At 50.8% G+C, this 17,307-nt stretch overlaps 3 protein-coding genes across 6 annotated transcripts; 1 reads left to right on the forward strand and 2 right to left on the reverse strand.

Moving 5' to 3' along the window:
* Positions 1-849: 849 nt before the first annotated feature.
* Positions 850-9,286, reverse strand: CDCA5 (cell division cycle associated 5). Of its 2 annotated transcripts, XM_067544437.1 has the most exons (6): positions 9,165-9,284; positions 9,079-9,134; positions 8,258-8,367; positions 2,026-2,088; positions 1,090-1,551; positions 850-999 (listed from the first exon to the last, which is right to left on the reverse strand). In XM_067544437.1, exons 1-6 carry the CDS (start codon positions 9,182-9,184, stop codon positions 919-921), a joined length of 792 nt encoding a protein of 263 aa, XP_067400538.1. In that variant the 5' UTR covers positions 9,185-9,284; the 3' UTR covers positions 850-918. The 2 variants fall into 2 exon arrangements, with proteins under 2 accessions (XP_067400538.1, XP_067400537.1); XM_067544436.1 differs by having other exon boundaries at positions 9,079-9,286.
* Positions 9,287-9,397: 111 nt separating this feature from the next.
* On the forward strand, positions 9,398-14,967 carry ZFPL1 (zinc finger protein like 1). Of its 3 annotated transcripts, none has more exons than XM_067543957.1 (8): positions 9,398-9,451; positions 9,823-9,933; positions 10,609-10,720; positions 11,204-11,397; positions 11,691-11,766; positions 12,222-12,404; positions 12,719-12,851; positions 13,016-14,967. In XM_067543957.1, the coding sequence occupies exons 2-8, from the start codon at positions 9,832-9,834 to the stop codon at positions 13,203-13,205; spliced, it is 990 nt and encodes a 329-aa protein (XP_067400058.1). In that variant the 5' UTR covers positions 9,398-9,451; positions 9,823-9,831; the 3' UTR covers positions 13,206-14,967. The 3 variants fall into 3 exon arrangements, with proteins under 3 accessions (XP_067400058.1, XP_067400060.1, XP_067400059.1); XM_067543959.1 differs by having other exon boundaries at positions 12,225-12,404; XM_067543958.1 differs by lacking the exon at positions 9,398-9,451 and adding an exon at positions 9,472-9,533.
* A 58-nt stretch (positions 14,968-15,025) lies between these two features.
* On the reverse strand, positions 15,026-16,426 carry TMEM262 (transmembrane protein 262). Its single transcript, XM_067543960.1, has 3 exons — positions 16,098-16,426; positions 15,591-15,690; positions 15,026-15,160 (listed from the first exon to the last, which is right to left on the reverse strand). Exons 1-3 carry the CDS (start codon positions 16,329-16,331, stop codon positions 15,084-15,086), a joined length of 411 nt encoding a protein of 136 aa, XP_067400061.1. The 5' UTR covers positions 16,332-16,426; the 3' UTR covers positions 15,026-15,083.
* Between the last annotated feature and the right edge of the window lie 881 nt (positions 16,427-17,307).

Raw genomic sequence — 17,307 nt, forward strand, 5'->3', positions numbered from 1 at the left:
GGCCCCACTCCGCTACCCGCAGCCCAGGCCATCGCAGCTCCTGACGCGCCGTCTCTTTGCTGCCCTCTGGCGGCGTCAGACAGGAGAAACATGCGAACGCTTTGGAGCGTGACTACCTGGTCCGCGCATGCGCCTTAAAACAGGACAGGGGAAGTCTCCTATTGGCCATGTCTGGAGCCAATGGGGCGGCGTGGGCTGGGTATGGAAGCGGCGTTCGTGCGAGTGAGCAGCGGCTGCGAGACAACCGGAGCAAAGGACGGCAGGAGGCGGGTGGCTGCGTCTCCGGCTCCTGGGCGGCGGGCTGGGCGTCTCTCCCTGTGTTCACGGGCGGCAGCGGCTGGACAGCCTGGGGCAAGAGCAGCTGGGGTGAGGCGCAGACAGCAGCTGTGGGGCAGGGGTTCTTGGCGTTACTCTATAATGGAACTGGAAGGGCGGTATTTGTATTTGATACATCAGCCTCACTGGGGAGGGCAGCGCAGGTCACAGCGTTACTAACTAAGCTTTTCCTCCACACCCCACGTTGTGCTGGGAAACCAGTGATGACAGGACCTAGAAACAAGTTTGCTCAGTATGAAATTGTAATTTGTACAGCCTTTGTTAAGGGGGTGATTGTTAACAACCCCTTCCCCCCCAGCCCTTGTGGCTGAACACTTCACAGTGTTGAGCTACATTGCTGAGGAGTGAGGTTGCACGGTTTAGTTTTATGGACGGGTCAGAGCTCCTTTCTCCAGCCTGTGACCCAGAAAGCTTGTCCTTGAGAAAATAAACGAGTGTCTCCCCTCCGGTGAGTGCGGGATTTCCAGTAAACAGGAACAGGCCACAACAGAATAATTCACATGAGCCCTGCTGTGTCAGATACCGTTTTATTAGAAAATGAAAATGTTACTGTAAGTCCTGAGCAGACAGTGGAGAGACCCTTCATTCCACAAGCAGATTGAACTGCTCTGCTTCTTCAAACTGTGCATTCATTTGCGCAGCCCACTCATCCAGTTCAGATTTCTAGAGGGGAGGGAATAAAGTTGTAAGAAGTGGATATATCACAGAATTCCCAATCTCATTTCCCCATCCAAGCACCAACCCACCACTCACATCTATCTGGGGCACCCTCCTTTTCTTCCGCTTCTCTCTAGCAAAGGAGATACCAGGAATGTTTGTGTCCAATTCCTCGGCAGCAGTAGAGCGCGCCACCACTGCTAACTTGCAAGATGGGGCACCCTTGCCCACTGGAGAGCCGTCAGGCACCAGGAGCTTCTCAAAGCCAAAAAGGGGTGTGGAAGTGGCGGAGAGCTCAGCAGCACAGTGCCTGAAGGAGGCATCCAGGCGGCTGTAGGAGCGGCGCACTTTCATTGACATGTCACTCTTCTCCTGAGCAGGAGAGTTGCCTGCATTGATGCAATGAAGTGGAGACAGGCCAGGTGTCACCAATTCCACAGTGCCTGAAGCATTGACAGGGAGAGATGATGTTGAGACTGGGTTAGCATCAGTGCTACCAAACCGTTCCGCCTCACCGCTGTCCACTGAGATGTTCTCCTTGTCTGCCTTAGGGGAGATCTGCACAGAAAGAAAAACTTGGGATGTAGTTCAGCCCAGCTTTGCTTTAAGAGTTCAAAGCCTAGTAATTAAGCTAATACAATATATTAGCATCTTTTTTCACCCTGGGAGTGCACAGTTAGTGTATTATCAACCTGTGGCTCTCTTTGTTGCCCTTTGCTAGATCTGCACACAGACTTCATCCACAACCAGAGAAGTGGGACAGTGGCATCAGTGTGCTGTGCTGGAAATATGAAGATGATTAACTGGAAGAAACTCTGAAGGGAAATGGTGGATTCTCCATCTCTTACTGTCTCACTTTAGTATGTGTTTATCCCAGCACTGGGAAAAGAACAGGGACTAGTGGGGTTAGCAGTATGACCGTTCCTAATTACTTGCTGATGATGGGGGGGCTTCTTTACAATGGAGAGGTATATCCCTCCATAACCAAACTTGGGCTGAGTAATCAAAGCAGATGTCAGTTTGCATACAGACCTGCTGCTTTCGGGGTATGATCTTTTTCACCATGATGGATCGCTTCACCACTGGAGCTGGAAGCTGCATGAATGGGATAAAAGGGGCAAGACTTATTATGCATTACTTGCATTGCAGTTGTACCTAGGGATGTATGAAGACAGAGCAAAAAAGAACTCAGAATCCTGGGTTTAAAGGAGGGAAGTCTATACAAGTGCTCAAACTTTACTGCACTGCAACTACAGTGGGGGCCCACCCCAAAAAAGCTGAAGGCTGTGTAAGTTGGCATGCCAGGAAATCAGGCAACACAGCTTAGTTCCTTAATTCTGCTCCTGGGAGCTGGTAACAGCTACTAGGACCCGTCCATCTGTGTGCACTGTAACGTCATTGAGAGGGTATGTTTTCTATGAAGTAGGCTAAGTGTAATGCTCCTGTGGCCAGGCAATGTAGAGTTTTTATTATAGGGTGCTTTCTGGGTGCAACAGCACCTCTTCTCAAGGGTCCATCAGGTCTGCTACTGCACTAAAAGCAGGTTACCTTCATCTAGAGAGGTGCACCAAGTGCCCCTTGAAAGATTGTGTCATCTGTAGTGTGGTTTTCCCAAATAGCAGGGGATGTCCTGTTTGTTAAGTGAGACAAAGGGTTATCTTCGAGACAGTCTCATGAAAAGCTGTGCAAGGCTTTTAAGAGAGCCAGACAGGATGGCATCATGTTAATGAAGTCTAGGCTCCCATACCCCACAAACATCATAAGGAGGTAATCTGTGCATCCTGTGCTAAGCTAGTTACTACTCAGTGAGCTGCTTGGAAACAGGTTATGGTTTTCCACTTGTTTGTTTGGGGTAAGGGGCAAATCAACAGGATGGGAAATCACAGCTGGAAAAACTGACAGGAGACTATCCCCTATGACAAGCATCAAGAACTGTGGTGCAGGGTTAGGGAACCAGCCTGGCATTGGCCTCCCATGAAGACACCACACACTTAAAAAAAAGTGCAACAAAACACCTATGTCATCCAGAACCATTTTGAGAAAAGACACCTCCCGGTAACCCTCAAACAGAACCATGGTGTCTTTAGCCAGCCGCCCCCAATTGAATTAGCATGGGAAGGCTACAGATGTGGTTTTGCTGGTGGGACTCTAAGACTTTACTTACTGATGACTGCTCTGGGGAGCCTAAGGGAGGCCAGCCTCCATAGTGCCCCAGACATAGAGAACAGGGAAAACAAGTCCTGGGGAATCAGAAACAAATGGATTGACAGGTTCAACTGCATCCTAAAAATCTATGCTAGGGATGTACACTTACCCTATTCGTTGGCATACCATGAGGTGGCCCAAGAATCTATAGGTTTGCTGTTTTGATGACTTCTCCCCCAGTATAGCAGAAGGTCATTGGGAAGGTGGTGCAGAGAGGGGGAAACCGGCGACTGAATATGTGCAGGGAGGGTTTAATTTTCATTTCATGGGAGGGATGTAGTACAAGGTACTAGACACACCCCCTCCCCGTAAAAAGGTACAAAATGCAAAACAGCTCATGGGGGCCTTTGCCTTTTGAGGTAGTAGAAAGGGTTAATAATCACATTACTTACAATGTAGACAGGCCCAGCAGAAAGGCAGCACCTCAAACTGTGCACATAAACAGGCTAAAAGTGGATCACAGTGATGGAGGTATCACAATTTAAAAGCCCAGTCCACTGTTAACTGGCCTGTGTCCTGCACCAAAAATTATATATGGCAAGTGTACATATTAAGGGCAAGGAAAGTGTAGTGGTGGATGCACCGTGTAGACAAGAGGGTTCTTAGCCAGTAGTGGCTGATCCTACAGGGGGGAGGGGAGATTGTGACTCAAGGACCACGTGGTGTGGACCAGCAGCAGGCACAGGGTGTGCCTAGGGCTTTATTGGGATCCCCGAGTCAGATAGCTGCATAGTACTTCACCAAAGGGTGGCATGTGAAGTCGCTACCAACAGCCTGTAGCCCACTGGCAGCATATTGTATCTATATTAAAAATTATACTGTTGAGTTAAGGCAGATCACCAGGAGGTGACACACCTTGAGTAGGCCAGACCCCCATATTCCTATTTGCATACTGAGCCAAGTGCAAATGGAAAGACCATGAAATCTATGAGAGAAAAACTACAGGATGAAACAAATAACAGGGGGATGTCCTGTTTCTGAATAAGGACAAAGGATTGTTCTGGGCTATCTCAGGGTGCACACGAACACACTGAAGCCTTCATCTAGCAGGCAAACTCACAGCAGGCTGTCTTATAAAAGGAGGGTCTTGGGTGAGCGATATTCTCCAAGACAGGAAAATATCTTGTTAAGTCTAGGCTCTAGAACATGTTATGATTTTATATGTAACCATTTGTTTCCAATAATTCTACTTGCACCTCTGTTCTTTGTTAAATAAATGTACTTGATTTCACAATAAACATATCGAAGTGCTGTGTGTTCAGTGCTGCCGTGATCAGAGATGAGGGGTGTGGCGGGGAGGTTGTACTGTTTCTACTGTGAGTATCCATCAGAGTGCTCACAGGCTGGGACATGCTATCGCTAGCCTGCAGAGGGACAGCTGGGCCTGCAAGGCCAGAGGGGAGGGCCTGTGTTGCTGGTGGAGTTTGGGAGCTGGTTGTGAGGCACCTTGCTACCTTGGATACCCCCAGACAGCATCACCGTCTCCTCCCCCATCCCCTGCTCTGTGGAGCTAGGGAGTGTTGAGTGATATTTTGCACTAGGCTTGGATTCTCCCTCTTAAGGTGCCGTCCCTCTCCAGGCCTAAAAGGTGGGCCAGAGCTGCTCCATCAACCCCTCCCCTCAGGATCCCAAGTCCCCCACCATCCAATCCCCACGACCTGCAAAAAGACATCCGCATTGCTGTGGTTTTGCTCCAGCACAATGTTGTATGCTAAAAGTATAGCATTGGAGAGCTAACTCCCACCCCATAATGTGCAGGCTCATCTTTCATCACGTTTAGAGGGAGGCATGGTCCATAACAAGGGAAAAGGGGTTACCCAGATAATAATTCCTAAGGGATTCTATGCCCATTTGACTGCTTGCATTTCCTTTTCAAACATGGAGTAGGCTAAAATCAACCACTTTGGGAGAGAACTGGTTCCCAGCACAGCCACATTAAAGGCATTCTCACAACTGCCGTTCCAGCGGCCCCTTTTCAAACTACCACCTTCTGTTAGGTCCATCAGAGGGGAAACAATGGTGGTGAAACAAGGGACAAATTGCCTGCTAGTCCAAGAAAGAGTCTTATCTGTTTTTTTGTTCAAGAAATAAGATAGACCAACAGTGCCTGCACTTTGCTAACTAGTGGCCTAAATTGGCTCATCCCATATTATCACCCAGGTAAACAACACTTTGATTTGCCAATGTGCATTTGGCCAGATTGGCTGAGACCTACTTCAGCCAAGGATGGAGGGTGGCTTGTACTTGTCACTGGTGAGCCCAGTTGTAGCTAATATGTAGCGGCATACAGCTGATGGGGCCTGAGCACCTCGTCTGTTACGTGCTGAAACATTGCTACTGCTCTGTGTAAACCAAAGGGCATTGTCTGGAAGTAGGAGAGCCCAAAGGGATTCAGTCAAGAAGGTTGTTTTTTCTTGTGATTAGGGAGAGAAGGGGGATTTGCCAATACCCCTTTGTAAAATCTATCATACTGATATAGCTGGAGGACCCTAAATGTTCCAGTAGCTCATCCACCCACGGTATCAGTATGTGGCAAACTTTGAGATGGCATTCACTTTTTGTAAGTCTATACAGAAGTGCGTGAATCATCACATTTTGAGACAAGGACAATGGGACCTCATCAGTCTCTTTGGGACTCCCCAAACACCCCCAGGTCCAACATAGCCTGCAACTCCTCCTGGACTGTCTCCCACATCTTCTGGTGTAAGGGGTCTCTAAACTGCTGTCCTGGGACCATCTTGATGTGATGGTGTACCAGCTGAGTCTAGTCAGGTGCAGGGGAGAATACACTGGGAATGGCCTCAGTGATGATAAAATCTGGGCTCTTTGTTCAGGTAAGAGTTCAGTGTCTCTCCGCACGTGTGCTGGCTATGGGTGAATGGACGCTTGAAGTCTCAATTCAGCTTTTGGTGGGTAAAGCATGATCAACATCCCTTCCCTGGTTTTCCAAGGCTTCAGCAGATTCACACTGTAGACCCTGGTTTCTTTCCACCTCCTGGGCAGATGCACCTCACAGTCTACAGGGCCCAGCTGATGAACCACCCTTTCCATCTGGCTAGCCACTTGGATTCCGTGCTGGGGAGTAGTAACTTGTACACGATCACTGGGCTGGAAGATGTGTTCGCATGCACCCGGATTGTATGTTTGTCCTTGCACTTGCTGGGCCCCCAACAGGTTTTAGTGAGCAAAACCCTCTGGAGGAACTCCCTGAACTAGAGAACATCTTGGGCCACACTGGATGCCCTCAGTTCCTGTTTCTTCCAGCCCTCACACAGGAGATCCATTATCCCTCGAGGTTGTTGCTAAATAACAGTTCGAAGGGAGAGATGGCATCTCCCTTATGGTGGGCCAAAGGGAAGGAAGTAGTTGTTCCCCAATGCTTGGGATCAAAGGACACAAATCTCGGTAGCTTTGCCTTCAGGGTTTTGTTGAATCTCTAAACTAATCTCCTGCACAGATTCCACAGCTTTGGAACAGCAACTTCCCAAACCTTTGCATTCTAGGATTACCTTGAAATGGTTGATATCCTAACGTGTTTCATTAGAGCAGAATGTGAAAGCAAAAGGGACCTGCAGCTTGTGGTGACTGTAGAGAAGTTATCGCTATTTTTTGCTTTTAACTGGACCAATCTTGCCTGCTGGATACCTGTATACATCAATGATATAACGCTTCTGCCACACTATGCCCCTGAAATTCATGAGCAGAGTCTGGGCACACATGGCACTTGAACAAACAGTAAATTGTGACAGTAAAGTAAAAGAGGGTATTGGTGAGTTTCACTTTGAAACCAGGTGCCTTCGCCATATGATTTGTCACTGCTCATGAGTGCTCAACTCTCACAACCATCATGAAGGTAAAAATGCTGTTAAATTCTTTGGACACAGAACACGTCTGAGATTACTCTCATCACTCGTTAGCAACTACATGAGCTGAGTATTTCGAAACATGATCACTATCCCCGTTCTACTACAACCAAGTGTATAGGGAGGCACATAGGAACCACATAGCAACAGCGTGACCGTGTGGCAAGGACAATGCCACAGCCCCCCTCAGATCACATCACTTACAACTTTTTCCTCCATCATTCAATACAGCTGCACCCAACACAGTTGCAGGCAGATAGTGATGGCTATTGCCAGCACCAGGGGACAGAGTTAAGTTTGCACAAGCGTTTAAGTTAATTGTGTATTTCCTGGTTTTCACAAGTTTGAGTCTTGCTGAACTTGGTTAAACGTAAACTACTAAAAAAATAAATTTAAAAAATTTAAAAAAGATTTAACAAGATAAGAAAACTGTTTCTGTGCTTGCTTCATTTAAATTGAGATGGTTAAAAGCAGCACTTGTCATCCGCATAGTAAAATGTATAAAAAGTTAACGTTCAGATGTAAACTTTTGAAAGAACAACCGTAATGTTTTGTTCAGAGTTACAAACAACCTCCATTCCCAAGTGTTCGTAACTCTGAGATTCTGCTGTATTACACGTGGTTTCTAAAGTGCCAACAATTAAGCCCACATCCAGGCCCATTATTCGTGAAACTCCAGTAGCATGCAAAGAGCTTACGCTCTAGACAGCCTTCATATTGCCACACACCGACACTTTTTGGGTGATTGCCCAATCCACTCTTTTTTTAATGGATGCTGCAGCTAAATCCCTTCTCTTCTGATGGCCAAGGAAAGGCCTTGTCCTTTGCAAAGCACAGCAAAAAGCAAGTTTGCAGCCCTTTGCCTTGCAATAATAAGGAGCAGATTCACCACTGTACAAACAAACCACTTCAGGAAGACACCTGCGCCGCAGAGCTTATAATCCAAACAAACAGGGAACAGTTCACACTGGACATTGCCTTGGGTGAGCAGATAACGACTATCACACTACAGGACTTCTGAGTGGGAGATGCTTCTGGACTGCGGGCTCAACTCAGGATGACTTTAAGGTTGACAGCCTGTTGAATTCTCCAGGATGGGAAGTCTAGCTTTTCAGGGCTCGTATAGTCCATCCCAAACCCTCCCAACAGCTGGGTTTGGGAACATTCAGTGCTAACAGGGGGGCATTATTACTCACTGGACTTCCCACCATCTTCTTCTCCACCAAAGGTTTCCTCTGGGAGCCACGCCTGGTATGATACCCTGAGATCCTCTCGGACCTGGGTCTCAGAGGAGGGGAGACTGCGTCTGAAAATGAAGGAAAGAGAAAAAGTTCAAGAGTTGGTTGTTCCCACTGCATGGGGGAATCCCCTTCATCCAAACTACCAATGTGGGGGCATTTAACTGCCTCTCAGTACCTTCCCACTGCCTGGTGTTTGCCTGTTCATAGGTGTAAGATGTAAGGAAGCTGTGAAATACCCTCCAGTCCTGCATCCTACCTCAAGGGGCCCTCCAACCTGAGGGAGATATTCCTATGCATCCTACCCTTCCAGTTGGAGCCCCCTCCCCACATCCTGCTTCTCCAGAGACTGCCCTCCAGGCCCCGGGAGACATCCCTCCAATTCATGCACGCACAGAGAGTGATATCTCCCTCCTTGGGCCCTGCTCCCCAGCAGCTCCTCTTGGATCCCCCTGAGAAATTGCTGCCCCCCCCCATGGAAACACCAGATATCAGAGCCCTATAGAGACTCGCCAGGAAAATGAGTGAATGTTGACATCAGGCTGCTGCTTCCCCAGCACCTGCACCGGCGCCCAGCACAGACCAGACCCCTCCCACATCCCAGCGACCCTCAGAAAACCCCGCCCCCAACACAGACCCCTGCCCCCACCCCCCAGAAAACCCCGCCCCCAACACAGACCCCTGCCCCCCCAGACACCCCCACCCAGCGCCCCCCAACACAGACCCGCCCCAGCGCCCCCCAGATACCCCCGGCTGCGCCCCGCCCCGCCCCCACTCACCGCCCCGAGCTTTGCTTCCCGCCGGGGCCGGGGCCGCGCCCGCAGAGCGGGTCCGCCTCTGGCCGCCGCCCGCAGACCGAGTCCGCCTCTGGCCGCCGCCCGCCATCCCTGGGCCTGGCTGCTCCGCGCCCGCCAAGCGGGATGGAGGGAAACCGCCGCCAGCCCCGTTCAAATCACCCGCCCCCACTGCAGTGTCGCGCCAGCTGCGGCTTCTCGTCACTTCTCGCGAGACTTCGAACGAACCCACTCCTTTCCCGAGAGTTCGGGGGGGGGTGGGGGATCTCGGGAGTCGCTTAGTTCCAACGTCATCAGCCTGCACCCTACCCGGAAGAGACGTGGCAATAACGGACGAACCTAGTCGTAAGAGGAGTGGGTGAGTGTCAGCGACCCTGATGGGGGAGGGTAATGTGGGGCTGGGAGCCAGGATTCCTGGGTTCCCTCCCTGGTGCCGGGAGGTGAGTGGCGTCTAGTGGTTAGAGCGCGCGTGGGTGGTTGGAAACCCAGGCCCCTGGTTTCTCCATGGTGCCGGGAGGGGAGTGGGGTCTAGTGGTTAGAGCGCGCGGGGGTGGGAACCAGGACTCCTGGGTTCCTCCCTGATGCCAGGAGGAGAGTGGGGTCTAGTGATTAGAGGCGGGGGGCGGGGTTGGGGAGTCAAGACTCCTGAGTTCTAGCCCAGTGCAGGGAGTGGGGTTGGTCTGGGCTTTGATTTTACTCAGTGGGCTTTCTTTCCTGCTATGTTATTAGTGAAGCACCATGGGGTTGTGTAAATGCCCCAAGAGGAAAGTCACTAACCTCTTCTGTTTTGAGCACCGAGTGAATGTCTGTGAGAGCTGCCTCGTCGCAAACCATTCCAAGGTAACTGGACCCCAGCTGTAGTCTTAGTGCTGAGCAATGGCATTTCAGCTGTTGGTAGGGGATGGGAGTCTCTAGGTCATCAGTTCCAATCTAACCCCAGGGACGCGGGGACTGGCTGGCTCAGGAGGGTGGGAATGGGACACAGGTCTTTTCCCTCTTGGATGGGTAGCAATTGAAAGTCCTCTCTGCTCAATGACCTCCTATCCCACCCCATGTCAACCTGAATTCTTGGTTCTGTCTTCCCCCCTCCTGCGTCATGAGTCCTGGATAAGTGCATCCCATTAATATTCAGCAACGGACACCTTCCTCATATTTCCTCTGATCCTTACACAGTTCTGTCCAGGGTCCTGTCCAATGAACCTCACTGGACGTTTCCATCTGCAAATGCTTCATACCTAGGGATGCGGTGGATTCTCTGTCCCTTGCAATCTTTAAGTCATGACTGGACACCTTTCTACAAGAGACACTCCAGCTCACGCACAAGTTAAGGGCTTGATGCAGGAATCACTGGGTGCAATTTTGTGGCTTGTACTAGGCAGAAGTTCAGACTCGACTAAAGTAATAATCCCTTTTGGCCTTAAAATTTAAAGTCTTTTCTTGTGTTGTCCCTCCAGTTACAACCCCCACCTCATCCATGCTATGGGCTTTCTCTCACTAACCTCCTGTATCTTCCAGTGCATTGTTCAGTCCTATCTCCAGTGGCTTCAGGACAGTGATTACAACCCTAACTGTCGTCTTTGCAACATCCTCCTGTCCAGCAAAGATACTGCCCGGCTTGTGTGTTACGGTGAGATGCTTTTAGCGATAGCTTTGGGAGCATTTCAAGAGCTTTGCTTGGTTTTTCTTTTCATTAGCAAGTAATAGACCTGGCCCCCAAAATCTGATTTTTTTTTTTAAAGCAAATTTAAAACTTGGGTCAGAAAAGTGATTGCCAAAATGGCATTATGGGCCTGCTGTTTGCTCTGTTTTTGTAGCTTCTACATCAGACTGGGTCTCTCTAAACACAGGTGCTGCTCTCCCACCCTCTTACCCCACATAAGTGCCAACTGGCCTTGGAGAATGGATGAATCCTGCAATTATGAGAACTTGAGTGGATGAATCCAATGCCTATGGCAGAATGGTCTCCAGTTCACTTTCCAGCAGTTGTGCTGCCCCTGGGGGCTAACAGGAGGGGGACATGCTTGTGAAATAGATCTGACTCGGAAGCATCTGGGGACTCACTGATCTAGATCCTTTACTTAAAGACATTCCATGCCCTTCACCTTTGCAGATCTGTTTCACTGGTCATGTCTCAACGAGATGGCAAACCAGCTCCCAAAGAACACGGCCCCAGCTGGCTACCAATGTCCCAGTTGCAAGGGCCCCATCTTCCCCCCAGTCAACCTGGTCAGTCCGGTGGCCTCAGTGCTGCGAGAGAAACTGTCAACTGTGAACTGGGCTCGGGCCGGGCTTGGGCTGCCACTGGTAAGAGATTACCCATGAGGCTCTTCTCTTGTTCTGTGGCTCTCTGGGGGTTTCCAAGATGGGAGCTAGGAGGACAGTCAAGCTGGATGGATACTGCTGTTCTTGCACTAGCAGGAGATGGGGCTTTTCCCTTCTCGGGGCAGGGGGAGAGAGGGGTGAAGGCCAGAAGGGACACCAGCTTTGATCTATCTTTAGGCTTTAGCAGTAGTCACTATCTGGGATTGGCTGAGCTGATGGGGCAGAGTTTGCTTAGGTGTCCAAAGTCTGATGCAGTTTTCCTCTGTTCTCTTCAGATTGATGAGGCTGAAACCATTCAGGAAACTGAGTCTCCTGATACAACAGATTACACTGACTGGTCTAGCTTCTCTGGTGAGTGCTGCTGGGCTATGGATGTAGGAATGGCTCCACTGATGCTGGCACATGGGTCCTCTAGCCGGGTAACCACCTTCCCGACTCTCACCACACTAGATGAGACCTAGCGGCTAACCTAGCCTGGTATTCCCTCCTTCCACCCTGGCTGAGACCATTGGGCATGGCAAGCCCAGAATCCCCACCTCTCTGCTGCCTGGGAGGAGACTGAGGAGTCCAGTTTCATCAGCTGTCTCTTCTACAGTGATGGAAGGAGAAGACTGGCTGGCTTTTGGGGATCGAGGAATGGGATATGAGACCTTTCAGTTCTAGGGTATACGTTTTAGTTGGGTCTCCAATAGAGAGAACCATGGAGCAAGTGGGTCACAGTTTGCTGTCCCAGCTTTGTAGATAGAAGCTACCCATCTTAAGCTGCCCCATTCTACACTGGATTCATGTTGCTCCCTTTTTCTCAGCAGCAGCTGCAGGCTCCAGCTTGGAGGACGCCGTCCAACAAAGTGCCCTGTCATCCTATTCCTACAGCGCTACACCTGGCCTCTCCTCCACGCAGCAGGGTGTGAAAAATGGGGACGTGAAGGAGGAGCACTCAGTCATTGACATGGGGAATGTTAGCAACGAGACCATCACCCTCAATGCAGGTGAGCAGTTGAGGGGCGGGGGGGTTACAAGTGAGTGGGACATAGCCCCTAAGAAGTGAGGAGCCAGTGGCTACCTTGTGGGTGCGGTAGCACTCGTGTGTGTCATGTCCTTGTTTCCATTCAATCCTGTCTGGTTCAGGAGCCCACTTAGAGGTCAAGATCACTCATGGGCAAAGGCTTCTAGGTTAACCACAGCCAACAGGGCTGGAAAGAACTGATTGCCTTTCTGTGGTGGGGGGAAGCCTGTATCTCCCTCCCCCCATGCTTGGTGCCTATGGCTCTGTGCTAAACTCCCACACTCCCCATCTCCCCAGCAACTTCTACACCGCGGAAGGTCTACGACACCCGGGAGGGTGGGGGCAGCAGGGCATCCGACACCCAAATCGACTGCGATGAGGACAAGTACCGCCGGCGGCCGACGCTCAGTTGGTTTGCGCAGCTTCTAAAGTAAGTGGTCAGTGGCGGGTGGGTGGAAACCATGCTAAGGCCCTGACCTTGGTTGGATCCTGTAGGTATTGGTGTAATACAGCTAACGATGCACGTGCCCTAGTGTGCCCCGATCGCACTGTGGGCACTGCCACTCTTATGCTAATAACAAGTCCCCCTGGCAGGAATCGCTCTGGATCCAGGAAGCAGCAGCCACGATCCCTGATGCAGCGATTTGTCATCATCCTCCTAATTGGCGGCATCAGTTTCCTCACCTTGATCATCATCCTGTCAAAGCTGGGCCGGGCCTCGGCCGACAATGACCCCAACCTGGACCCCATGTTCAACCCCCACATCCGGGTGGGCCAGGAATGAACTGAGCTGGTGGCTCCTCCCTGAGCACCAAGCATGGCCTGGGATGCTGAGGGCTGGCAGCTGAGAGTGGAGCTCTAGGGGGAGTCCAAGGGGGATCCTCCAGCCAGGACACTGCTGGGTCAGCTCCTCTGAGAGTCAAAATGTGAAACCGACCAGAGGGGGTGAAATGACTTTGGCCTCTTTTAAAAATGAGACTCAAATATCTAGGGGGGATGGGGCGGAGCAGGATTGGGAGGGAAGGGGGGACTTGTACAGCTATGGATTGGGGCCCCGAGGTGGGCCGGAATGAGCCCTGCAGCCACTACATGCTCCTGCTGACAATCAGCCACTGTAGCTGTTCAGCTTTGGAATGAGCCAGGGAAGAGGGAAGCTTCAAGCACTGGTGATCAGGGAGGACTAGTCCTGCTAGTGTGGGTGTGTTCAAGGACTGGGGGCAGGTGAGAGGCAGCATGGGAAAGGAAGCCAGGATTCCTGGTTCTATTCCCAGCCCACAAGGAAAGTGTGATCTATTAGTCAGAGCGGGGAGATTGGGAGCCAGGATTCCTGACTTCTGTTCCTGACTGCTGCTGTCCTTGCTGTGCATCATCAGGTGAGTGCTTCCCTGCCCCATGTCTCAGTTTCCCCACACTGTAAACAGCAGCACTGCTGGTGGTGTATGTGCAGGGAAATTGGGCATCTCTATTCCTGCCTGCAGAAGAGCTGGTTGTTAGCAGCACTGAGGGGCAAATACCCTGCACTTTCTTAGAAGTGTGAACTCCTTGGCATTACAGCCCTGCTCCCTTACCCCTTCTGAAATTGGCATCTGGCTCCTTAAACCCTGGACCTGAATGCCCTTCCCTAGGAGCCGTGTGAGCCCCCAGGCCTCTCAGCTGCCCATCACCTGGAACTTGCCTGCCCACTCTGTCTCAGTGGGTGAGAACACAGTGTCTTAATGCAGGTGTTTGAAAGGGCAGAGGGCTCATTTGTTCCCCTCTCCCAATCTCCCATCCTGGGCAGCCTCTGCTTCCCTTGTAAAACCCATCCCATATTTGATGGACCAATCCCTGTAGCCTCAAAGTGCTATGGAGCTCTCTGGTTCTAAGCCCTTCTGCTACACCATGGCTTCCCCACTCATCCCCACCGGCCCAAAAAAATGACCATTGCCTCCTATCCATCTGCTTTCCTGCCTCCGGCACTTTGGCTGGGCTTAGTGCAAATCTGCTGTTTTGCAACCTCCCCTCCCACCCCTTTATGCTAATGGCTTTCTGGATCTGCTGGCACTGGGGTGGGGGAGGTGGCATGAGATGTAGCCTGGAAGGCAGGAGAGGGAAAACGTCACCTTCCTCACAAGCCGCTGCCAGTGGAAATGAGAGGTGTGAACGTAAGTCCTGTGTGCTGCCCCAGTGGCTGGTGGCTGTTCATGGTGGGGGAGGGAGCAGGTGGAATCTGAACCTTTCTCCCTCTCTTGTGTTGGTTCCAGCATGAGCCAGAGACTTGGATCGGGGCCAGGCCCGTTAGCATGATCCTATGGTCAGGGGTGGGGGTTGGGGTGATGGGCCATTGCTCTGAAATGGGATGAGCCCTGTAGCCCTCGTGTGCTCCCATGGACGGTTAGCCACATGAGCTGTTGAGTGGCCGTTAGAGGTGCGGGGGGAAAGATCCTGGCTGTAATGACTATCTTGCTCCCACCCAAGGCTGGGGCAGCTGACATGACTAATGAAAGACACCGTCTCTAACACTACAGCAATATTCTGTATTGTTATTAAACTTGATTTTGGCTACAGCTGAGTTGTGTTACTGCCCCCTTCTTTCCCCACTTCCTAATTCTGAAAGATTTGGGGGTGAATGCTGCATGTGCACCTCTCTCCAGGGCTGCTTTGCACAAGGCCAGGCTGGGGCTCAGTAAATCTCCTCCCTGTATTCGATAGTCATGTAGTCCAGGCAGAAGCGGCCCACGAAGAGGGCGAAGTTCATCACTAGAGGAGATAGTCAGAGCCCTGGTCAAGGGGAGGGGTTTACAACTTCCCTTTACATCTGGACCAGAGTAGCAGCTAAACAGCTGGGGGAGAAGGGGCTGAGTCCTCCCCGAGCAATTGGGTGGCCACACATTTGCCCTCATGTACATGGGTCCCATGGCTTGTGCCCCTGTGTGGTTTTTGAGTCTTGCTTCTGAGCTGAGGAGCCTAAATCCCAGCTGCCATGTCCCACACAAACTTGGGCTGTCTGCTGGCTTTGGAATGTGCTTCCACAAGAACACGCTCCTCACTCAGAGTTGAGGCTAGAACCCAGTAGTCCTGACTCCCATCTCTCCCCCAACCACTTAAACTGGTTAGACTCAGCTAAGCTTTCCCTGTTGCCCTCACTGTGAACACCCATTAGCTCAGGCATCTGGCTGGAATCACTTACCCAGCGAGGTCAGGGCGAACCCCTTGAGAACTTTGTCGTTAGCTTCTAAGGTGTAAAATGTTCCAAACAAGGCCCAGTAAAAGCTGATCACGTGGGACACCTGCAGAGACCAGTGCAAAAGGAGATGGTCAGGACCCTTCCATCCTCTTGTCACTCCCCAGTGCTAATTTGCTAGACCCCACTTCACTCCTAAATGTCTTACTGCTCCTGCCCAGAGATGGGACTAGAATCCAGGAGTCCTAATGCTGTCTTCCTCGCTCCCGCATGTGATAGCCATCTTTTGGTCTTCAACTGCATTTAGCCTCACAACACTCTTAGGGGTGTAGGAATGGCCAGAGCTTATAGATCCCTGTCCAGTAGGGATGGGTTATCCCCACTTCTGAGATGAAGTGGCTTGCTGCAGTCACACAGAGAGTCTGTGGCAGAGCTTGGAGAAGAAAACAGGTATCCAAAGTACCTGGCTAGCGCCTGAACCTCTAGGCCAAGTTGCAAGGAGCAATCCCTTACCAGCAGTACTGTGGTGCCATGGAAGCTCATGAGATTGAACTGCTGGGTCACCGTGAAGTGGTAGAGGTCTCCCCCGAAGATGCCCATGTGCACCAGCAGCAGCAGGAGGGAGGCAGTGGTGAAGATTACTTTGCTGGGGAAAGTGACAGTAACAAAGGGATCCTTCCAGCTCATGCCTCCCCATCCCATTCTAGGTGTAAGGACCAGCTGCTTGGTAATTCTGCTATTGACCATGGTGCTGGAAAGGGGTGATTTGCTCCAGGAAGCAGGCTGAAGGCTGTTTGTAGCTATGGTGTGACCTCATCTCAGGCTAGGAATTGTTTTGAATTCAGGAATCAAGGTGCTGGGGTCATAAAGAACTAAGGGTTCTAGAATGGTTTGCAGCACAGCCATAGAGGCTAAAAGAAGGGGTTGCAGAAGGTTGAGTGGAGGGACATTGGGAGAGGGGAAAAGAGGATACAGGATGGGGAGTCACATTATAACCCTTTACCCTCCAACCCAAGATATTGCTGTGATAAACAAATTAGATATGCATGGGGACAGATAGATTGTGGATGGATAGATTAGATGATGGGGGATAGATAGTGTGTGAGGGTAGATAGTGTGTGAGGGTAGATAGGGTATGTGAGGGTAGATAGCTGGGGTGGATGCATTAGATTAGCTGGGTAGGTAAAGGGATGGATGGATGGATTAGATGATGAGTGTGCATGAAAATAGATTAGATTTGCAGATGAATGCATAGATTAATTAGACTAATAGATTGTAACAATTGTGACATTTTAGGGTAATGGTGGCATCATAAACCAGCCTGCAGGTGTCATGTGGTAAAATAAGGACCAGGAGATGTCATGAAATCACACCCGTGTGCTGACATCATCAGATAGGATGGGAAATGCTGTGCCGAAAGCTGATTACATGGTATGTGCGTGGAATTGGATGATGTCATATGCTAACATGGTGACATCACAGCTAGACATTGGCCATGCCACAGGCTCAGGGAACCACACAGCGCGTATGATGTCACTGTTCAGTTGCAATGGTTTCTTGTTGTGGTCGCAGCCCCTCCCCCCAGTAACCAGACGCTTGTTAGAGGATCCGTGCTACGGCCTGTCAAAGTGTCGCTGCTGCCTAAGGAGGCGCCGCTAACGGCGCTTTTCTTAAAACACGCTGATCCCGGAAGTGACCTCACACTGGAGAAGGCCCGCAACAG

The sequence above is a fragment of the Emydura macquarii genome, unplaced genomic scaffold (assembly GCF_026122565.2).
Source record: "Emydura macquarii macquarii isolate MOO-44397 ecotype Brisbane River unplaced genomic scaffold, CSIRO-AGI_Emac_v2 contig_968, whole genome shotgun sequence".
In the NCBI taxonomy this organism is placed as follows: domain Eukaryota; kingdom Metazoa; phylum Chordata; order Testudines; family Chelidae; genus Emydura; species Emydura macquarii.

Bases quoted from the DNA above. Each gene is read 5' to 3' on its own strand.
- CDCA5 (XM_067544436.1), bottom strand. From the start codon at position 9,184: ATGGCGGGCGGCGGCCAGAGGCGGACTCGGTCTGCGGGCGGCGGCCAG. The intron at 8,368-9,078 runs GTGAGTGGGGGC...CTTCATTTTCAG, and splicing joins GGGAAGCAAAGCTCGGGGCG to ACGCAGTCTCCCCTCCTCTG. The intron at 2,089-8,257 runs GTGAGTAATAAT...CCATTCATGCAG, and splicing joins AGAAGATGGTGGGAAGTCCA to CTTCCAGCTCCAGTGGTGAA.
- ZFPL1 (XM_067543957.1), top strand. From the start codon at position 9,832: ATGGGGTTGTGTAAATGCCCCAAGAGGAAAGTCACTAACCTCTTCTGT. The intron at 9,934-10,608 runs GTAACTGGACCC...TGTATCTTCCAG, and splicing joins TCGTCGCAAACCATTCCAAG to TGCATTGTTCAGTCCTATCT. The intron at 10,721-11,203 runs GTGAGATGCTTT...TCACCTTTGCAG, and splicing joins TGCCCGGCTTGTGTGTTACG to ATCTGTTTCACTGGTCATGT.
- TMEM262 (XM_067543960.1), bottom strand. From the start codon at position 16,331: ATGGTCAATAGCAGAATTACCAAGCAGCTGGTCCTTACACCTAGAATG. The intron at 15,691-16,097 runs GTAAGGGATTGC...TGGTCTCTGCAG, and splicing joins ATGGCACCACAGTACTGCTG to GTGTCCCACGTGATCAGCTT. The intron at 15,161-15,590 runs GTAAGTGATTCC...TATCTCCTCTAG, and splicing joins GTTCGCCCTGACCTCGCTGG to TGATGAACTTCGCCCTCTTC.